At 41.5% G+C, this 18820-nt stretch overlaps 1 protein-coding gene across 2 annotated transcripts in view; it reads left to right on the top strand.

Annotated features, from left to right (window-relative positions):
• Positions 1-18820, top strand: part of Kif21a (kinesin family member 21A) — a 115134-nt gene that overhangs the window by 39282 nt on the left and 57032 nt on the right. For both annotated transcript variants that reach the window (XM_052161278.1, XM_052161279.1), the window contains exons 2-6: positions 14751-14973; positions 15081-15263; positions 17126-17275; positions 18221-18355; positions 18644-18811. In XM_052161278.1, the coding sequence (XP_052017238.1) occupies positions 14751-14973; positions 15081-15263; positions 17126-17275; positions 18221-18355; positions 18644-18811 (859 nt within the window). The remainder of the gene's footprint in view (positions 1-14750; positions 14974-15080; positions 15264-17125; positions 17276-18220; positions 18356-18643; positions 18812-18820) is intronic.

The following is an 18820-nucleotide window of genomic DNA, read 5'->3' as shown; positions in this document are numbered from 1 at the left end:
CCTGGTGTCTCACCTAACATCTTTTTTGACTATCAGGTAGAAGCTTTAGAATTAGTCTTAGCTGAGAGCTAGCTTCCGACAATCCAAAATTTGAGGGCTGTCATCAGGTAGCATCTGAGGCCCTGTAGTAGAGTTCCTTGCACTTGGTTGTAATTGGCACTGTGGTCTTCCAAAGGTGTACTTGGAAATGCCTTAATATGAGGTTCTTCGTTCTAACCATTCAAGTCTCGTGTAACCGCTTTCGTTTTGGAACACGTTATTCCAGATAGCCCGAATCCAAGCTCTCAGGCTATGTTGACTTCTGTTCAGTGTGTCTCCTTGTCCCATTGAGGAAAAAGCTGTGCTTGGTATTGACACTGGTTCCATAACAGTCAAGGTGGTAGTTAGTGAATGTTTTGTCCCAACGTCATAAAACACAGTGGCTTGTCATCTGGCACATTCTTATGTATTACTTATTCACTCCTTATTTCAACCTCTATGTCAGTAAAGATAGGGCGGCAGCTACGGCTGCCAGCGTCCATGTTAGGTTGGGTTGTTTGTACAAAGACCGCACATTACAAGGGCTCAATTAAAATAGAAGTTAGCTGCTCTTCTTCATTACAGGTAATTTATAGACAGCCTACAGCCCATAATTTCATTGTGTTGGGGACCCAGGATCCTGTTCTGTTGTTTCACTGTTCCTTACGTGTGTTGAACTGGTCACACAATTCAAGATGGTATATCACTTTGCTCCTGCTCTCTGGACTGGGATGATTCTTTCTTTGTACATAAGGGTATACTGTTGGCTTTAACCCAGACTTGACCATCTAGCTGCTGACACAGAGGGAGGCTTAAGATATGTAGGGAAACTGGGTAAACAGTTAAAAGTAAACAGAAAAATAAAACAAATAAAAATGAGAGACTGGATTTTGGAGTATGGTTAGCAATTTATGCCGCAAAATGTAAAGTACTTGTTTGAATTCTGAAGATTAAGAGAAAACCAAACCCCAAACAGACCACATTGAAGGTTAATGGTCGGGTAGGTTAGCTGTCAGCCACAATAGTCTAGGCTTTAGTACCTGCCTGTATGCCATAGAAAACATAATTACCTTTATAACAATTTCATTTGCAATTCACCTTCTAGAGACCTTGGTGGTGAACATGCACGTGTGCATTGTATTTGGAACCGTGTATTTAAAAATTTATTTCTTTACCTGTGAGCTTTTCCTCTCATTAATATTTAAGGTTAGGGATAAAGTGCAGTGCAGACCCAAAAGAGCATCGAGCCTCAGCTTTTACATCAAGGCCCCCCTAACTACAAGGAAATAAAATCTGTGATGTGCAGTTCAACTGGACGTTTCTGAGTCTTAATATGTGCATTTTGTATTCTCCATTTTGTATATACAGTCTAGCACTGTGCATCACAGTATTGCTTATGGTTCTTATTTATCTACTGTAAAGCTGCATTCCAGGAGGATGTGCAGAATGTTTTCTCTTTTCACATAGGTGCAGTACTCAGTCCGAAGGGAACGGTTGTGAAGACCGGGGTAGTTCTTACACAAAGCTCATGCTACATATTTGATTTACATTTATTAGCGCCCAATGAACTAAAAGATGCCTGATGTGGCTTTTAGTGGCCATATCCCAAAGACTGCCTGCCCTCTTCCCTATTTGTTCAGTGGCTTGTTCTCATCTCTATAATTTCTCGTTCTTCAAGCTGAATCAACTCTTTCTCTCTGTCCCTATCTCCAAAGTGAAGTTTTGACTGCGGTGCATGGCGCCTGAGGCAGGGCAGCTATCCAGGGATCTTTGCCTCTTGTCCCTTACTCTGTGTCTTCAGTCCCCGTGGCTTGAGTTAGACAGTGACTATGCCTCGCTGGAAATTAGTCTAATAGGCAAAAAGTGATGAGATGTCCCTTGTTATGTAGAGATGAAGGCTTGGAACAACAGCTTCTGCAGCAAGTGCCCCACTGTGGGAGGTCCACCAGGCTGGATGTTCGTGTGGCATTTAAGATCTGAGACCTGGCCCTGTGCCAGCAAGAAGAGGCATCGCTCACTTCTACTCAATAAAGCCACTGAATTCTTCAGTAACTTGAACGAGACAGACTCCAGCTGAGAACCACCCTAAGCCCAGTGCTCAGATGCTAGCCTGGTGACACTCTAGCTGTGTCTTTTGACTTATAGAAACTAAGTTCTGCGTGGTGCCGCACGCCTGTAATCCCAGCACTTGGGAGGCAGAGGCAGGCGGATTTCTGAGTTCAAGGCCAGCCTGGTCTACAGAGTGAGTTCCAGGACAGCCCCGGCTACACAGAGAAACCCTGTCTCGAAAAACAAAAACAAAGACAAAACAAAAACAAAAACAAAGAAACAAAAACAGAAACTAAGTTCTGGCATGTGTGTTTTGTGTGTTTGTGTGCGTGCGTGCATGCATGCGTGCATGTGGGCATATGTGCATGCTGAGGCCGGAGTTATAACTTATTGTCTTATTTTGGGGGTCAGGATCTTTTACTAATCCTGGAACTCAGCAGTTCAGCCAGACTGCCTGTCCAGTGAGCTCCGGTGACCCTCTTGTCTCTGTCTTCCCCGTGCTGGGGATTATAGGTATGCATTGTTGAGCTTGGCTTCTCTATGAATTGTGGATAATCTAACACAGGTCCCATGCTTGCACGGCAAACATTTTATCAACAGATCCATCTTTCAAAAGCCTCTGTTTTCTTAGATCTAATGTATACAGTAAATTTGTTACATAGAAATAAAAGTGAATATTCAAAACCCTGCTGCTTGAGAGGAAAGAAGGAAAAAAGCTCATGTTCTCTACCCTGATGTGACCACCCGTACTGGGACTGCTTGTCCAAAGCTGGGGGAGTGGAGAATGCAAGGTAGAGCTGGATCTACAAGTTTCAACTTTGATTTCCTTGTTTGAGTTTGGCTTGTAAACCACGTGCTTGTTTGCTCGATGGATTTAGTTTAGATGAGCTTAAGGGTGGGCTAGTCCGAGTCATCTCCCTGGCCCAACAGAAACAATAGACATCGTAGTTATATACACTTTCTTAGGTGAAAAGAACCCCTACTTCTCTCAATTGGTTCATTTTCTGTTTCTGTTTCCTCAGAAGGAGCCTATCGAAGCGCTCTTCCCTCTCCCTCCTCACACGAGCATTTTTCTTCATTATCTCCCATCCAATGGTTTGAGGCAGTATGACGTCAGTATCACCAGAAGATTTTTCTGTATTACCCGTGTCCTCAGCAAAATGTGAATTTTCCTAAGCTCCCGTGTGATCCGTATAGTCATGTAGCGTGTTAAACTACAGTTGTTTCTGTGTTTGCCTTATTTCATAACTGTGGCATAACCAAGTTGTAGGAACTTAGAGTCTATTCTTTATTTCCCTCTCTCTCTCCCTCCCTCTCTCCCTCCCCCCCCCCTCTCTATCTTTTTCCCCTCCTATGTATTTCTCCATAGAGCATGGTATTATACAAATAAAGGATTGATTTCTTTTTAATGGAAATGACTCTGGCAGGATGTTTTCCCCTGCTTTCTGGAGACAATTGATTACTATAGTTGGCTTCCAATCTAGTTTAGCCCATCATTCTGTTGAGAGAAGGCAAAAACCCTTATGGTCTCCTCTTCTAAGGGAAAGCTAATGGCTTTCAATAGCTCTTAATGTGAAAAAAAATGGAACAAAACAAAACAAAACCTCTAATGGCTTTTCATTCAGCATCTAAGACTCAGGCCTGACCTTTACTGCCAGAGCTAGTGGACGACATGATCCGTTTCCCCAGACAGTCAAGGCAGAAAGAAGATTCAGTTCATTTATCAAAGATACGTTGTTGTTCTCTAGTGTTCCTTTAGAACATTCAGGGGGTAAAATGTCTGAGGGGGGAAACCACCTTGCTCATTTTCTTTCGTTTTCAGTTCTGATTACATGACAGAGGTGATGGGTATTTTAAAGCTAATGGGGCAGACTAACTGGGCAGGGCTGAGAGGACTGATGTTTGCAGCTCTTTCACAGGCTGCATGAACTACTTCAAGTTCCATGAATGGCCGTCATCTGACCTTCTACATGGCAAGCAGCCTGAGACACAAAGCAACTGGATCTTAGCTATTGAAAATCTGATTTTATTGAAAGGAAATTTCACGTGCTCTTATATGGTCTGTGCATGTCTTTAAAAAAATGCAATATTCTAATTGTGTAGGAGACTTAAAATGATTATTATTTGACAAAAAATGACTTGTTCCTTCTGTCTTATTGATATTCTTCCGGTCAGGTCTGTCTCATTCCACTTAGTCATCATGGTAGGTAGCTCAAGATACAGAATTATTTTCATAGTGAATCCAATACAGTATAAAAATAATGTAAGAATTATGTCTAGTATACTGCACCTCTGAAGAAATTTCTCTAGTAGCATATCTTTAAAATAGTTAAATACACAGTGTTATGGAAAAAGAGTGCTCAAACATGATTTATGGTTTTAGTAATAATCAAGTGTTGTCTGTTCCATGTGGTTGTGGTTGTGTGTGTGTGTGTGTAGTGTGGTGTATGTTTGTTCCTGGGTATAAGGTAGAGACTAGAGGACAACTTTGCTTAGATTCCTCAGGAGCCATCCACTTTGTTGCTTGAAGCATATTGGGCCAGAGTAATAAGGTCAATTTTTAAAGATTTTATTTTATACATATGAATGTCTTGCTTGCATGTACGTTTGTGTAGCATGTAGGTGCAGTTCCCTCAGCGGTTAGAAGAGAGCGTTACATCCCACCATGTGGTTACTTAGAACGGAACCCAGGGCCTGCTTAAGTAGTAAGTAATCTTTAACTGCTGAGCCGTCTGTCTCTTCAGCCTCACTAAGATTGCATTTGATAGGAAAAATATGGTGGAAGATGTGGCCTTGTTTTGGGGTTGTGCCCAGAGGACCCTAAGAGATGGGGGTCAAGAGATTTGGTCTACCTCCAAACATCGCTGTTCCTCACTGATTCAGAAGGTCTGGTGCTGGCCTAACTGTGTTGGAGCCATTCAGAGTGCTAATTCACAATTTAGAATCTGGGTCCCACCTCTGGAAATTTTGATTTAACATGTTTGGGTGGGACGTGGGAATCAGCTTTTAGTGTTTACTGAGAACAAAGTCAACACGTTGAGCGTACCAGCTCAACAGGCCGTCCCTTCATGGGGCCAGGCCTGAGAACTGGTACCATTCTTATCTGCTGTCAGTAGCGGACACTCCCTCCATGGCTTCAACCTGTTTTTGATGTGCTGATTATAATATGCTTCCCGGTCCTTTTGACTGAGATATGCATCTCCACCATCTTATAGGATTACCTGCTATTAATGCCCTACGAGTAGCCTGAGAATAGGTCACAGCGTACCTCGGTTGGTCCTATTTATGATGGTTCCCTTGAATGATTTCTAATTGTGTCTTCTTCTCTTTCAAAAGTGGCCAGGCTTGCACAGTAGATTCTAAGATGGTTTTTAACTATGACTTATGGCTTGAGGCCCTCACTATCTGTTCACACGAAGCTGAAGGTCAAGTATTAGTTTCCCTTAGTATTGTAACAAGTTATCACAAGGATGGTGGCCTTAAAGAGCACAGAGATTCTTTTCCTAGAGATTAAAAAAAAATCCTAAAACAGGTTGGCAAGGTTGTATTCTTTCAGGAAGCTTTGGGCGAATCTTCTATTGTTGTCTCTCCTTGCTTATGAAGCCACATATATTCTTTGGTTTTTTGATCTGTTATTTTTATAGAGTTGTATCAGTTTTTCTTGTAAAGGAATAATCGAATAAGGTAGTATTAGTAGGCAGTATAAAATAAGATACTCTCTTACCTTCCAAAAGCATGTATAGTTTGATTTATAACTTTACAAGATGATTTTTGAAATTCCGTGCATAATTGTATCTAAGTCGTATTTTATTTTATTTGAGATGGTTTTCTATGCTTCGGGCTGGCCTTCTACTTGCTACTTTGTAGCTAAAACTGACCTTGAGCTGCGAATCCTCCGGCTTTACACTGCTGGCTTTAGTATATGCGGTGTCTTATCTCTTAGAAAGCAAGAAGGAAAGGGGTCTTAGGGTTCCTATAGTATGTTAGGGACATTGAGAACAGAAAGCAGATGGTTAAAATGGGATAAGGCCGCCTTGATGTGGTATCTATTTACTGGAATGGACTAGAGGGGACCTCAGAAACCTCAGTGACAAAATAATAGCTGCCCTAAGTTTTAGAAATTTAAAAATACATAAAAAATAATTCACATCGAGACTCAACCGGAGAACCAGTAAGTAGTAGCACTGATGAAGATCGTTCAGCACAACCATAGAGCTAAGGAGGAGAAAGGCTCAGTGAGGAGGATCTGCTGGTGGCAGGATACTCAGGAGAGCAGCCGTGTCAAGGGTGCACCAGAAGAGCAGGTTACAGATAGGTGTGGACAAAAGAGCCGCGCAGAGTGGGAATCAGGTCAGGTTACTGGGTGAACTAGAAAACTACCGTGGTGGCATGGGATGAGATCAGAATCCCTCAAGCAACGAAACAAAATGAAACACAGTTGGCAAAGACGTGCATGCCACAGGAAGCCCACAGTGCCCACGGAACTGGAACGGGGACAACGGCGCTTTTGCAAATGTGGTAAGGATCTCAGCAGTGCCCGAGTGTGAAAAGAAGGGATTTGTGTGGTGGTTCTCTTCCTTCTTGGAAAATATCTTAACCAATCAGTAGCAAAAGAAAGACTTATCCCTTGGAACTGGCAAGCTGACAGTGTAAAAGTTTGACAAGCACTGTTTTCATGACTTTGAAAATGTGGGTTTGGTTGTCTGCATCTCTGTACTTGGGTTCATATTAGTGCTTACTGGTCTAGTTTTGTGAGGACATAGGGGTCCCTGTCCATCCCATGGGATATGTGTAGCATACCAAAAAGGGGATGCTATAAATTCCAGTAGCATGGTATTATTTATTCTTTCTTATCAGGCATATTTTGCAGTCACTAACATTCCAGTCTTTAGCATCCAATTTGCACTATTTAGATTAAGGACCTATTTAACCATTATAGTTAACAGTTCCCTCTAAACCGAACTTGTTACCTGGGGAGTTCTGTTCCTTTCTGAATGAAGTTCTCTTATTGGTGATAGAGGGGGATACAAACGATTACAATAAGGATGGGAGAAAACCCCATTTTGTAATGATGTAGCTCAAGTTCACGGTGTTCTTGCCTGGCATGGAAGAGGCCCTGGGTTCTGTTTTCAGCAACACCTTTCCTCTCTCTATCACACACACACACACACACACACACACACACACACACACACACACACACACACACACTCACACCACACATATACTACACACACACACATACACACACATATGCATACACACACCACACAGACACACACAAACACACACACACCACATACACCACATACACCACACACACACACACATTCACACCACACATATACCACACACACACACACACACACACGCACACATACACACACATATGCATACACACACCACACAGACACACACACAAACACACACACACACAAACACACACACACACACCACATACACCACATACACCACACACACACATACACACACATATTCACACCACACATATACCACACACACATACACATATATGCATACACATACCACACAGACACACACACAGACACACACACAAACACACACACACCACACAGACACCACACACACACACATATACACACTCCACACACCATGTTTGAAAATAGGGGAAACCATTTGGGAAGAAATGTTTCAGTGGGAGAGATGAATGAAAGAAGGGAACAGGGACATATGTGAAAATGCCCAAGTTCGTTAGGGACTTGTCTGAAATCCAGTGAATTAACAGACTGCTATACAGTTCCTAATGGAGCCGGAGATGTGGCTCAGTGTGTAGAGAACTTGTTGCTCTTGAAGAGCACCGAGTTCAGCTCCCAGAACCCACATGAGGTGGCTTAACCCCTCCAATAACTCCAGCTCCAGGGGATCTGACGCTCTCTCCTGGCCTTGTCAGGCACCCACACACATGTGGTAGACACATACATAGACACACAAAAGTTCATGCAAAAAAGTTCTCATGTCACACACTGACGTGAATGACATTGTGACTAAGGCTTGATTAATCATTACTATGAAAAAAATAAACAATTTTGGAATTGTGCCTTTTCTTTGCACATGAAGGTGTGAAGCATTCAACTTGATCATCTGTGTTTAGCATTATGTATACATACAGTTGTGTGACTGTATACATAGATGATGTTTAGTGCTGAATTTATATATGCTTAGAGGAGCAGTTTCACATTTAAATTCTCAAAGACTCAGGACTTTCAAATTTTGTTATAAAAAAAAATTAAAGCAGTAGTTAAAGGAACCAAAAAGTAACTATTACATTCTTGGTGGAAGACCTGGACTTATTTGAGATATTATGCTGACTGGAGAGGAACTGCCTTATGGGGTTTTCAAGTGACCATGTAGTAAGAGTACCAGAACTTTATACACACATTGGCTTTCATTACCACATGGTGTCTCATCTGTTCAAGATGCTGCAATGTAGATTTGACAGTGATATCTTAACCATGTTTTATGAGAAAATGAGTTGAGGCTGAGAGAAACTTTCCCAGAGTTGGGACTAGTGTCAGTAAACACCTATGAAGAGTTTGATATTAGATATCTGATCACAAGGTGGCAAGTAGCCTTTTACCATTTAATGAGTAGTGGCAGAGGGTGCAATACTCATTTGGAGTCTCAGTTCTTTTATTACTCACAGTACCTTCAGTTCTCTGATATATACATTTTCAGCCGGTTTCTCATTCCCTCCTGATCCGCTACATGCAGTGCAGATGCACCCATTCATTATATGGATGCTGTGGACGCAGTCAGGGTATCGGGGAAACTTCCTAAGAAGGCTTGGGGATTCACTGCTAATATGGGAAGCAGGAGCAAGGAACTTTTGTCTGATGGAAGATGCTCCTTTCTAAGGTTGTGGTGCTGAAAACAAAATCTGATCTCTTGGCTTATTTAATATTGTCAACTCTAAAAATAGTTTGGTTATTGTGAAGGCTAAACAAGAAACAAACAAACAAACAAACAAACCAGAAAGCAAGGCAGGATTTTGACAAAGTTACTAGATTCAGTCTCAGAATGTCCTGTGACTTTCTGACGGAGTTAGTAGAGACAGAGTCATTTCCCCAGTGGCCACCAGGACATGGGCTGGCTTCTTGTGCTGGAGTTTCTAATAGGAATGAAGGAAGAAGACAAGACACACAACTAATGATGGGTGTGGTGTGTAGCAGGAAAGTAGTTTACCGCTTCTTTTAAAAGGTTGGCATAGAAAACCTTTGCTTTTTTTCTTGATTAATTAAAATATGACTGGAACCTGTAGTGAACCTTAGAAATACCAAACTAGGCTCTTTATCTTATAGCTTATAGGAAATGAAAGATAGAGCATCACCGAATACTGTTCAAGACTGAGTTTCTTCTAACTAAGCAGGAGCTGGGCACACCATTGGGCCAAACTCTTTTAAGCTGATGTAGTTTATCAGAGTTCATGAAGAAAGACTTGTGCAATTACTCTGATTTATGTAATTTATCAGATATATTCTTTATCTTAGAGAGTTACTAGTGGAAAATCAGAGATTCAGTTTGATACCTACTATATGAAAATCATGAACAGGTTTCTGGGAGGAGAAAATAAATCAGCTTGAGGAAAGGTGAAGGATGCCGAAGTCTGTGAGAGTTTGAAATTTCATAAACAGTCGGCAGATCCACGGGGGATCAACATTCCAGGGAGAGGGCAAACCACACCCTTAGTACGGGAAGCACATGGGTGAGAGCCAGTCATCTCACAGAGACTTGATGTGAATCGAAGAGACCTGGATGTGCATTCCTATAATGCAGGGAGAATTCAGATTACAACATTCTTTTATTCGATATATTTTTTATTTACATTTCAAATGATTTCCCCTTTAGATTACAACATTCTTAGATCCCAGGCTGAATGTGGACATGTTTCTGGCAATGAATGATGAAGTTAGATAGTTTGCAGAACTGGTTATGTAGTTGGAATTCAGAAAATGAGGATGTCACAGCAGAAGTCAGGAAAATATGAGGTTATGATCAAATTACATATTTTTCTGTTCCATCTATCTGTCTGTGTCTGTCCACTCACCCACTCACTCACCCACCTACTCATCCATCCATGTAAATCAAATTACAATATCTATCTGTCTGTGTACCTGCTTGCACATCCATCCATCCATCCATCCATCCATCCATCCATCCATCCATCCACCCAACCATCCATCCATCCTTCCATCCATCCATCCATCCATCCATCCATCCATCCACCCAACCATCCATCCATCCTTCCTTCCATCCATCCATCCATCCATCCACCCACCCATCCATCCATCCACCCAACCATCCATCCATCCATCCTTCCATCCATCCATCCATCCATCCATCCACCCACCCACCCACACATCCATCCATCCATGCATCCATCCACCCAACCATCCATCCATCCATCCATCCATCCATCCATCCATCATCCATCCATCATCCATCCATCCATCCATCCATCATCTATCTATCTGTCTGTCTGTCTATCTATCTATCTATCTATCTATCTATCTATCTATCTATCTATCTCTATCTATGAGATAGGCTCTTCAATGCATTCCTGGATGTTCAAGAACATGCTATGCAGTTAGACTGCAGTTCACAGTGATCAGCCAGCTCCTGTCTCCTAAGTGCTGGAATTAAAGGCATATGCTACTACATTTGGCCTAGAAAGAGTTTTCCAAGAGTGCTGAGACAAGATGACCCGCATTCTGTCAGAACATGGAGTTCCACGTAAGCATAGGAGCTGCTGCTGCACCTGAAGGAAAGGCTCAGACGTGAGGTGAGGGCTGCATTTGTTCTCGTTTCTTCACCTGAAAATTCACAAGCTTGTGTTGTGTTCTCTTTCACACCTTCAACCCAGTTACAACAAATTATAGTGTTTAGTACTTTATAATTATAGAGGTAGTATAATTATATGTGTAATTATACATTTGTAAGAGTTTAGATGTATAGATATAATTATATATAAGTAATCTATAATTATTTATATGTTATATATAGTTTACCAATATAATCTTGATGTACAATATTAGAATATCTTATTCTAAATAGTTACACCATTTATTTAACACAAATCTTTCTTTAGGAAGGCACTTGAAATATATCTAGTTGTATGAGTATACATTTTGAAAACTTGCAGGGATTAAAAAAAATTTAAGCCAAAATGCTTATATTACAAAATGTATAGTTCATAGTCTTGGGGTTAGATGAGTATGTTTCATGATGTGGTACTGTACATAAAACTACCAAGAAATAGAATTTGAAAATATGCAGCAGCAAATCTCAGATTCTTCTTGTTTATTTTCTTTGGTAAGGACTGACATTGTGGGTTTTTTTTTTCCTTGTCTGATCTCAGATAGTTTCAATATTGTGGTTGTAGCAACACAAATGTTGAGCTCTTTTCATTAGAAACAATGAATTGGGCTTGAACTTACAGTGAAAAAATTTCACTCAAGTGTAATCGATTAGGGGTTTGGCCAGCTTAAAAGACTAAGTTTTGAAGGAGGGTTGAAAGAATTTTGCAGGGAACCTTCGAGGATAGTTCCCACTTCTCTGTGTCGTGAGAGACCATCTCAGAAATCCCCTTTGCTTGTGTCTGGTAAAAAAAAAAGGGTTCAGCTTGGCCTGTTGACAGCTAATACCACGCTTTCTCCTCCGCCCATGCACAGGAATGGACCTGGGCATCATCTGTATTTTAAGCAGATCCTCCCTTCAATGCGCAAGAGTAGTACTTAGATGACAGTAGGTTAGGAGGTCAAGGTGAAGACAGAATGACAATGGCACTCTAAAACGGGATGGCAGATCTGCAATTCAAATGGATCCTAATTTTTCGTAGTTATGTCGAAACAAAATGGAAAGTAAATAATCCAGTAAGCCAGCTTATGGTTATGGTACTTAAGGTCAAGTAACTGATTTCAAAGAAGAGTACAGTGCTCAGTTTGATGATTAGTCTGTGCCTGTGTTCTATCCTAATGAATTTCTTATGTTCCTGGAGTGGCCTAGCTGTCCTGAAGCTGGTGAAGAGCAGGGACCTGGAGTTCACGAGGTAGCTTCTGGGAGAGAGAACATACTGAGCTCATGTATGATTTTGTGCTGGAGGTCAAAGAGATCATAGGAGCATGCAAATTAGTTGCTATCTGAGCATGCAAATTAGTTGCTATCTGGTTGGAAGAGAGATGTTCAGTTTGGTAAAGGAATCTTGAATACGTGGAGAGACGGGGAGGTGTCTGGGGAAAGGGAGCATGGATTTGAAGGCACAAAAGCAAAAAGAGTCCAGCTTGTTTGTGAAAGGGTGAAAACCCTCACCACTTTCCTAGTCAGTGGAGATCCTCTTTAAATACAAGACTACCAAGAAGAAGCAGAGAATTACATTGGCGGGAGGAGCTTGGTGACTCCACGAGCTGCTTGTCTCCAAAGAATCAATATGCAGAACAGACTTCTGGGGACAGGACTGGGTGGAGGCTTTGAGAGAAGTAAGAGATAGTGAGGCCCTTAATTAGGGTGGTGTGAGGGATGCGGAAAAAACATGGTGGACCGAAGAGCTATTTCGGGAATAATTAGCATCTCCTGAGCTGAATTAGATGGACAGAATGTGGAAGAGGGCGGAACTGATCTTCTCTTGAGGTGCTGCTGACTATGCTGTTTTTTTCTTCACGACGATCAGCAGCCAATTCCCCCAAAGGCAGCTGGAGTTTGATGTGGCTTCCTTTCCATAACTGACTGAGGCAGAGCAGGACAGGAACTGGAAAGGAGAGAACATTAATTTTGGCAAACACGGCTTATTAAGAGCACATGGGACGAGAGAGTCGAAGGTGCTATTACCATAGGCTATTTTGTAAATGTATTACTTTTTAAAAAAATTTGTTTTTAGGTTAGCATGTAGAGTGGTAGGCTTTGTCATGGCATTTTCATTGTTATACCACGTGTTAGTAGACTTTAGTCTCACTCATTCCTCTCCTAAGATCCTTCCTTCTTCAACAGTTTCTTTTCACCCCCTTATTCTCACCAATTGCTTTCTTATTATCTTCCTTAAGACCTCTTCTACCACCTCATGATCCTTCATTTAGTTTTATGATCCATACATATTTATATAAATACATGCATAAATATTTAAAAATTTAGGTATACTGGTTACTATATGGTCTCTAATCATAACTTATAAGAAGCTTTTTTTCTTTTGGTTATTTTATTTATTTACATTTTAAATGTTGTCCCTCTTCCCGGTCTCCCCTCCAATCCCCCATCCATTCCCTCCTCCCATTTGTCTGTAAAAGGGTGCTCCTCCACCCGCCACGCCCACCTCAACCTCACAGCTCTTATAAGGAGCTTTTAAATTGTTCTATATTATCTCTTTGCCTTTTCTTTTTTGAAAAAGAAAGATTTATTTTTATTTATGTATATGTATGTCTTCCCTATCCGTGTGTGTGTGTGTGTGTATGTGTGTGTGTGTGTGTGTGTGCGCGCACATATGTTCACAGAAGTCAGAAGATGATGTTGGACTCTCTGTAGCCATGGATGTACAGTTAGGACCTACCTGTTGTGGGTCCTGGGACCAAACTCCAGTCCTCTGCAAGAGCAGCAGTGTCTTACTGGAGGGCCATCTCCCCATCCGACTTTGTCTTCCTATAATACAGTGTCCTGCAGTTAACAGTGCTAGATCTAGAAAGAATTATGGGAATTGTGACCCCGGCACAAGTGAGGACAGTGGTGCTCCACAGGGAGAGAACTGGAGCGGGAGCTTCTTGATGGCCGCGCCATTGCACTTTCCCGGGCCTAACAAACCACTTGGTGGCTCTTGTAGTCCATTAAAGCAAACGTTGCTGGAAACTCTAGCAAAGAAGAAAACTACCGTAAGGAATGAAATATCATTGCATAAGTAAGTGAGATTTGTACTTACTTCAGTATTATCTTTTCTGGCTTTCTTTCTGTCACACCTGGACTTATGGTTGAGTTACTCTTAATAAACAGACTTATTGTACCTCACTGGTCCTGAGTTTTATTTTTGACCTTACAAAACAGGGATGTGTCACTAATGCCTTTAAAATCTGTTACTTTCTCTGTCTCATCCTTTTGTATTCCGTCTGTGTGGTAGTCATGTTTTTCTGTGTTAAACTGCTTGTGTTTCTTCAGGGCCAGCAGAGGTCTGTTAAGATACCTAGTGAGCGCTGGCACTTATGCCCTGGATGTCCTGTCTAGAGAGCAAATAGAACCATCCTATAGTCTAGTTTGTTCTGTTATGATTGTATCACTAAACTTACTTTCCTTGAGAACTAGTCTTGAACATGTAGAATTCAGGATGGGGAAGTACTGGCCTCTGGACAGGTGGGATGGGCACATGCCATGGTGTTCTGTGTGGACGGAGGACAACCCACTTCACCGGCTTTTGCTTTAGCAAGAAAATATTGGAACTTCTCTTTGTATCTGTTTTTTAATTTGTATTTGAAAACTCTTGCTTCTGATGTGACTTAGAACATGGCCAAATAGTAAAGTTGTTACACGCCTACGTATCCTTAGCAAATGATGACCTATATTTGTGTGTATTGTGAAAATGCACTTAAACATGTAAAGGTACCATAAGTCAGTTTCTGATGATTCTTGTTTTCTGAGTATAATAATTTGTAATTTCTGGTTCTCCTTCACAGAATAAGACCACAGCTTGCCAAAGAAAAGATCGAAGGCTGTCATATCTGCACGTCGGTCACCCCAGGAGAGCCCCAGGTCTTCCTAGGGAAGGATAAGGCCTTTACTTTTGATTATGTGTTTGACATCGACTCCCAGCAGGAGCAGATCTACACTCAGTGCATCGAAAAGCTCATTGAAGGCTGTTTTGAAGGGTACAACGCTACAGTGTTTGCCTATGGACAAGTAAATGCCTTATTGTCTTCATGGGGATTATACTTCAGTTCCGCTTTCATTGTCATGTCTTGTGGCCTTGGTCATATGAACCGCCATTCTCTTGTTCTTTTGTTCAGACTGGAGCTGGGAAAACATACACGATGGGAACCGGATTTGATGTCAACATCATGGAGGAAGAGCAGGGCATCATCTCCCGGGCTGTTAGACACCTATTCAAGAGTATTGAAGAGAAGAAGACCTCAGCGATTAAAAATGGGGTCCCTCCTCCTGAATTCAAAGTGAATGCACAATTCCTAGAGGTAATAGACTCATCAGTTTCCTTTAAATTCTACCCATAACTGCAGATTCTTATAATAGGATATTGCTGGGCTTTTGTATAGTGCTTTGTACACAATACTCAGTCAATGCTGTTTTTGTAAATTGACATTATTAGTTAATAGGTAATAAATATGCCTTACTTTTGGATGCAAAATAATGTTGACATTTATACTATAAATGCTTGACAGTGTCTATAGATTAAAAGTACAATGAACAGTGTTGATTTCAGAACCTTTCCTTAACAAGTGATAAACTATTGTAGGTAATTTGGGTGGGCTAAATTATTATCAAAAGGGAGGGGACAACAGTTTCAGTGGCTGATGGTGTCTGTGCAGTGTGCAAAGATTATTAGGTTAGGATAAATTTACGACAGCTAATCTGGTAGGGGGTTAGGTCAGCAGAAGAAAATGTAGGCTCTTGAGGGACACTGTAGTTGGATGGACTGCCGCATTATAATTCTGAATTGTGCTGACTTTGCTTATACCAAGAAAGGCTGTTTTTTTTTTTTAAATGACAGATAGGGAAAGTAGATGTCTCTGTGGGTATGGAAGCTTGCCTCCAAGCTTGAGGACCTGAGTTCCATCCCTGAGACTCACCTGGAGACAGGAGAGAGCCAACTCTCCACACGTGTATCATGGCATGCATACCCCACACATACGCATAAACAAATACATGCATACAGTAAAAGATAAAAGAGAATAAACCACCAGGGTTAGAACTGTCATCCTGTGTGCCAGCTGGAATCCTAGTCACAATTACCAAGTGGTGGGATCAGCCTGGGTGCCCATTGACAGATAAATGCATAAAGGAAAAGTGAAATACATACACATGCATATGCCTATATACAGAGTGGAGTACTATCCAGCCTTAAGAATGAATTTATGCAAATTGCAAGAAGATGGATGGAACTGGAAATGGATGGATGGAACCATGTTACCTGAAATAAGCCAGACTCACAAAGATAGACTACCAGAGTTTCTTTTGTATTTGTTAAATAAAAATAAAGGAAAGGAAGACACTGAAATAGAAGTCAGGGAGAGGGGAAGGAGCTAAGGAAGGAAGGAGAAAGCGGGTGAACATTTGCCTGAAGTACATTGTATACATATGTGAAATGTCACAATAATCCCTATCTTTTTGTACATTAATGAATGAGAAAAGAATTAGTAAATGAAAACCCACTGAATGGGATAATTATAAGGAAAAAGAAATATAGTTTTAAGGTGAAATTGTAAAACTAAAAATTCTTAACATCTCTGACCTTTCAGTTGCATGTGGTGGCTTATTTCTCGAGTCCGAGCATCTGAAACATTGAAGTAGAGCCTCTGTGAGTTCAAGGGCAGCCTGGTCTTCTTAGGGAGTCCTGGGCCAGCCAGGGTTACTCAGTGACACACCCCACCCTCCATGGACAACCTGATCTACACAAAGTCACGGGTAGCCAGGGCTATCTCTAGTGAGATGTCACACCCAATACCCCAACCCCAACCTTCTCCCCCAAATAGAAAGTATTTCCACCCTAACCTTTGGCTTTGCCTGCATCTGAGACATACTAGCTCAAGCTTGCTTATTTGTCTTTGCTTCTGTCTTGCAAAGTGGTCATAGGTCATCTTAGCTTTTGTGCCTGGGTTGATGGTCACGAGTAAGTCATTTCCTCTTTATTTTTGTAACTAAATCTGACAGTCTCTTCAGTATTCGTAAATTTATGATAATATACTAATTCGTAGCCGTATGAAGAAATAGCTGTCATTTTGAGGGCTGTTGAGTATGTTGAAGCTACTATGAAGCATGGCAGAGGCTCACAGAACCACTTCAGTAAAACTAACCATTTACTGTGTCTTTTCCACAGCTCTATAATGAAGAGGTCCTTGACTTGTTTGATACCACTCGGGATATTGATGCGAAAAATAAGAAATCAAATATAAGAATCCATGAAGATTCAACTGGGGGAATTTATACTGTGGGAGTCACAACGCGCACTGTGAATACAGAACCGGAGGTGACTGTGTTGTTAAAATACAACATAGGGGCTTTCAAAGTTGTTATTACTGATAGACCACTCAAGATAAATGCATAAAAATAGCTTTCCTTCTGTACAATGGAGTTAAAAATCTTGTCTGCCTTCTTTGTGCTTTTTCCCCCCAAAAGAACATCATTATAAAAGTATGAGAGTCCTAGCATGATGTGTAAGGTACCTGGTGCCCAGACTTCCATTTTTAGAACTCCCATGATGGAAGGAAAAGCAATCCCCAAACTTCCTAATGTTGCTTTCGGATCCTACACATGTACTATGGTGCATGCACACACACACCGACGTGAATTAATGCCAAAACTAATTTAACAGGATGCTGATGCTAATTCCTTAGCATAACGCCTATGTCTTGCTAATTACTTAGCAGACCACCACCAAGAGACCCGCCATCCTTGGCAGGTGATGCAGTGTCTGAGGTTGGGTGCAGTGTATGTATATCTACTGAGGGTCAGATAGTGCTGAAGTGAGCACTATCCATTTGTATAATCCATTTGTTCTTTGCTTGTGATGTTTAGGATTGCATCTTGGCTTTTATAGGGAAACATTTAAGGAAAAATAATCTAAAAAAAAAATGAGAAGAAAGAAACTTAAACAGGGTAGCCTACCTGCTCCAGATTACTGTGGAGTTCGTCGTACCAAAGCCTTCTCCTATTGTAACCGTTTGGGATGTAAGCTGCAAATGTCAGCCTAGGGCGGACAATGGAACTTAGTGTTTTCTCCTAGATTAAAAAAAAGAATGTGCCATTGTACCGAGAAGGTCAGCTCAAATGCGCCTGTAACACGAACGGCAGGATGAGAGATCTTCCTTTATGTCCTTCAGCACAGTGGGCTTTAGCTTTAGTCAGCTCAGACAGGAGGTTGGCTGGTGCCTGTGTGAGTGTCATCAAGTGAAGCCCTTCTTCCCCGTTGCAGATGATGCAGTGTCTGAAGCTGGGCGCTCTCTCGCGCACCACGGCTAGCACCCAGATGAACGTGCAGAGTTCTCGCTCACACGCCATTTTTACCATTCACGTGTGTCAGACCAGAGTGTGTCCCCAAACCGATGCTGTGAGTTCAATATTCCTGTTTCTTAAATGTTCAGCCTTGAGATCCTTAAGTCCCATGTGTCTCCGGAGAGGTGTTTGATCCAATTTTATTTTATATTTTTCTTTCTCTTAGTTTCCTTCCGTTGTTGTTGTTGTTGTTATTTATTTATTTATTTAATGGAACCTGGCCAATTGTGTAAGACTTTGGGAAACAGAAGCAGAAATACTCAATATCTGTTTGTTATGACCAAGTGGTTCAGTGCAGCTGAATTTTGCTTTCCTAATTTTCAATGATCTTCCGCCGTCCCAGGAGAACGTGACCGATAATAAGATGATCTCCGAGTCGTCGCAGATGAACGAGTTTGAAACGCTGACTGCGAAGTTTCACTTCGTCGATCTGGCAGGGTCAGAGAGACTGAAGAGAACCGGAGCTACAGGCGAGAGAGCGAAAGAGGGCATCTCCATCAACTGCGGGCTTGTAAGGCCG

The sequence above is a fragment of the Apodemus sylvaticus genome, chromosome 17, assembly GCF_947179515.1.
Source record: "Apodemus sylvaticus chromosome 17, mApoSyl1.1, whole genome shotgun sequence".
Lineage (NCBI taxonomy): Eukaryota > Metazoa > Chordata > Mammalia > Rodentia > Muridae > Apodemus > Apodemus sylvaticus.
Note: the sequence above shows the minus strand (reverse complement) of the source record. Positions and strands in the feature narration are given on the sequence as shown.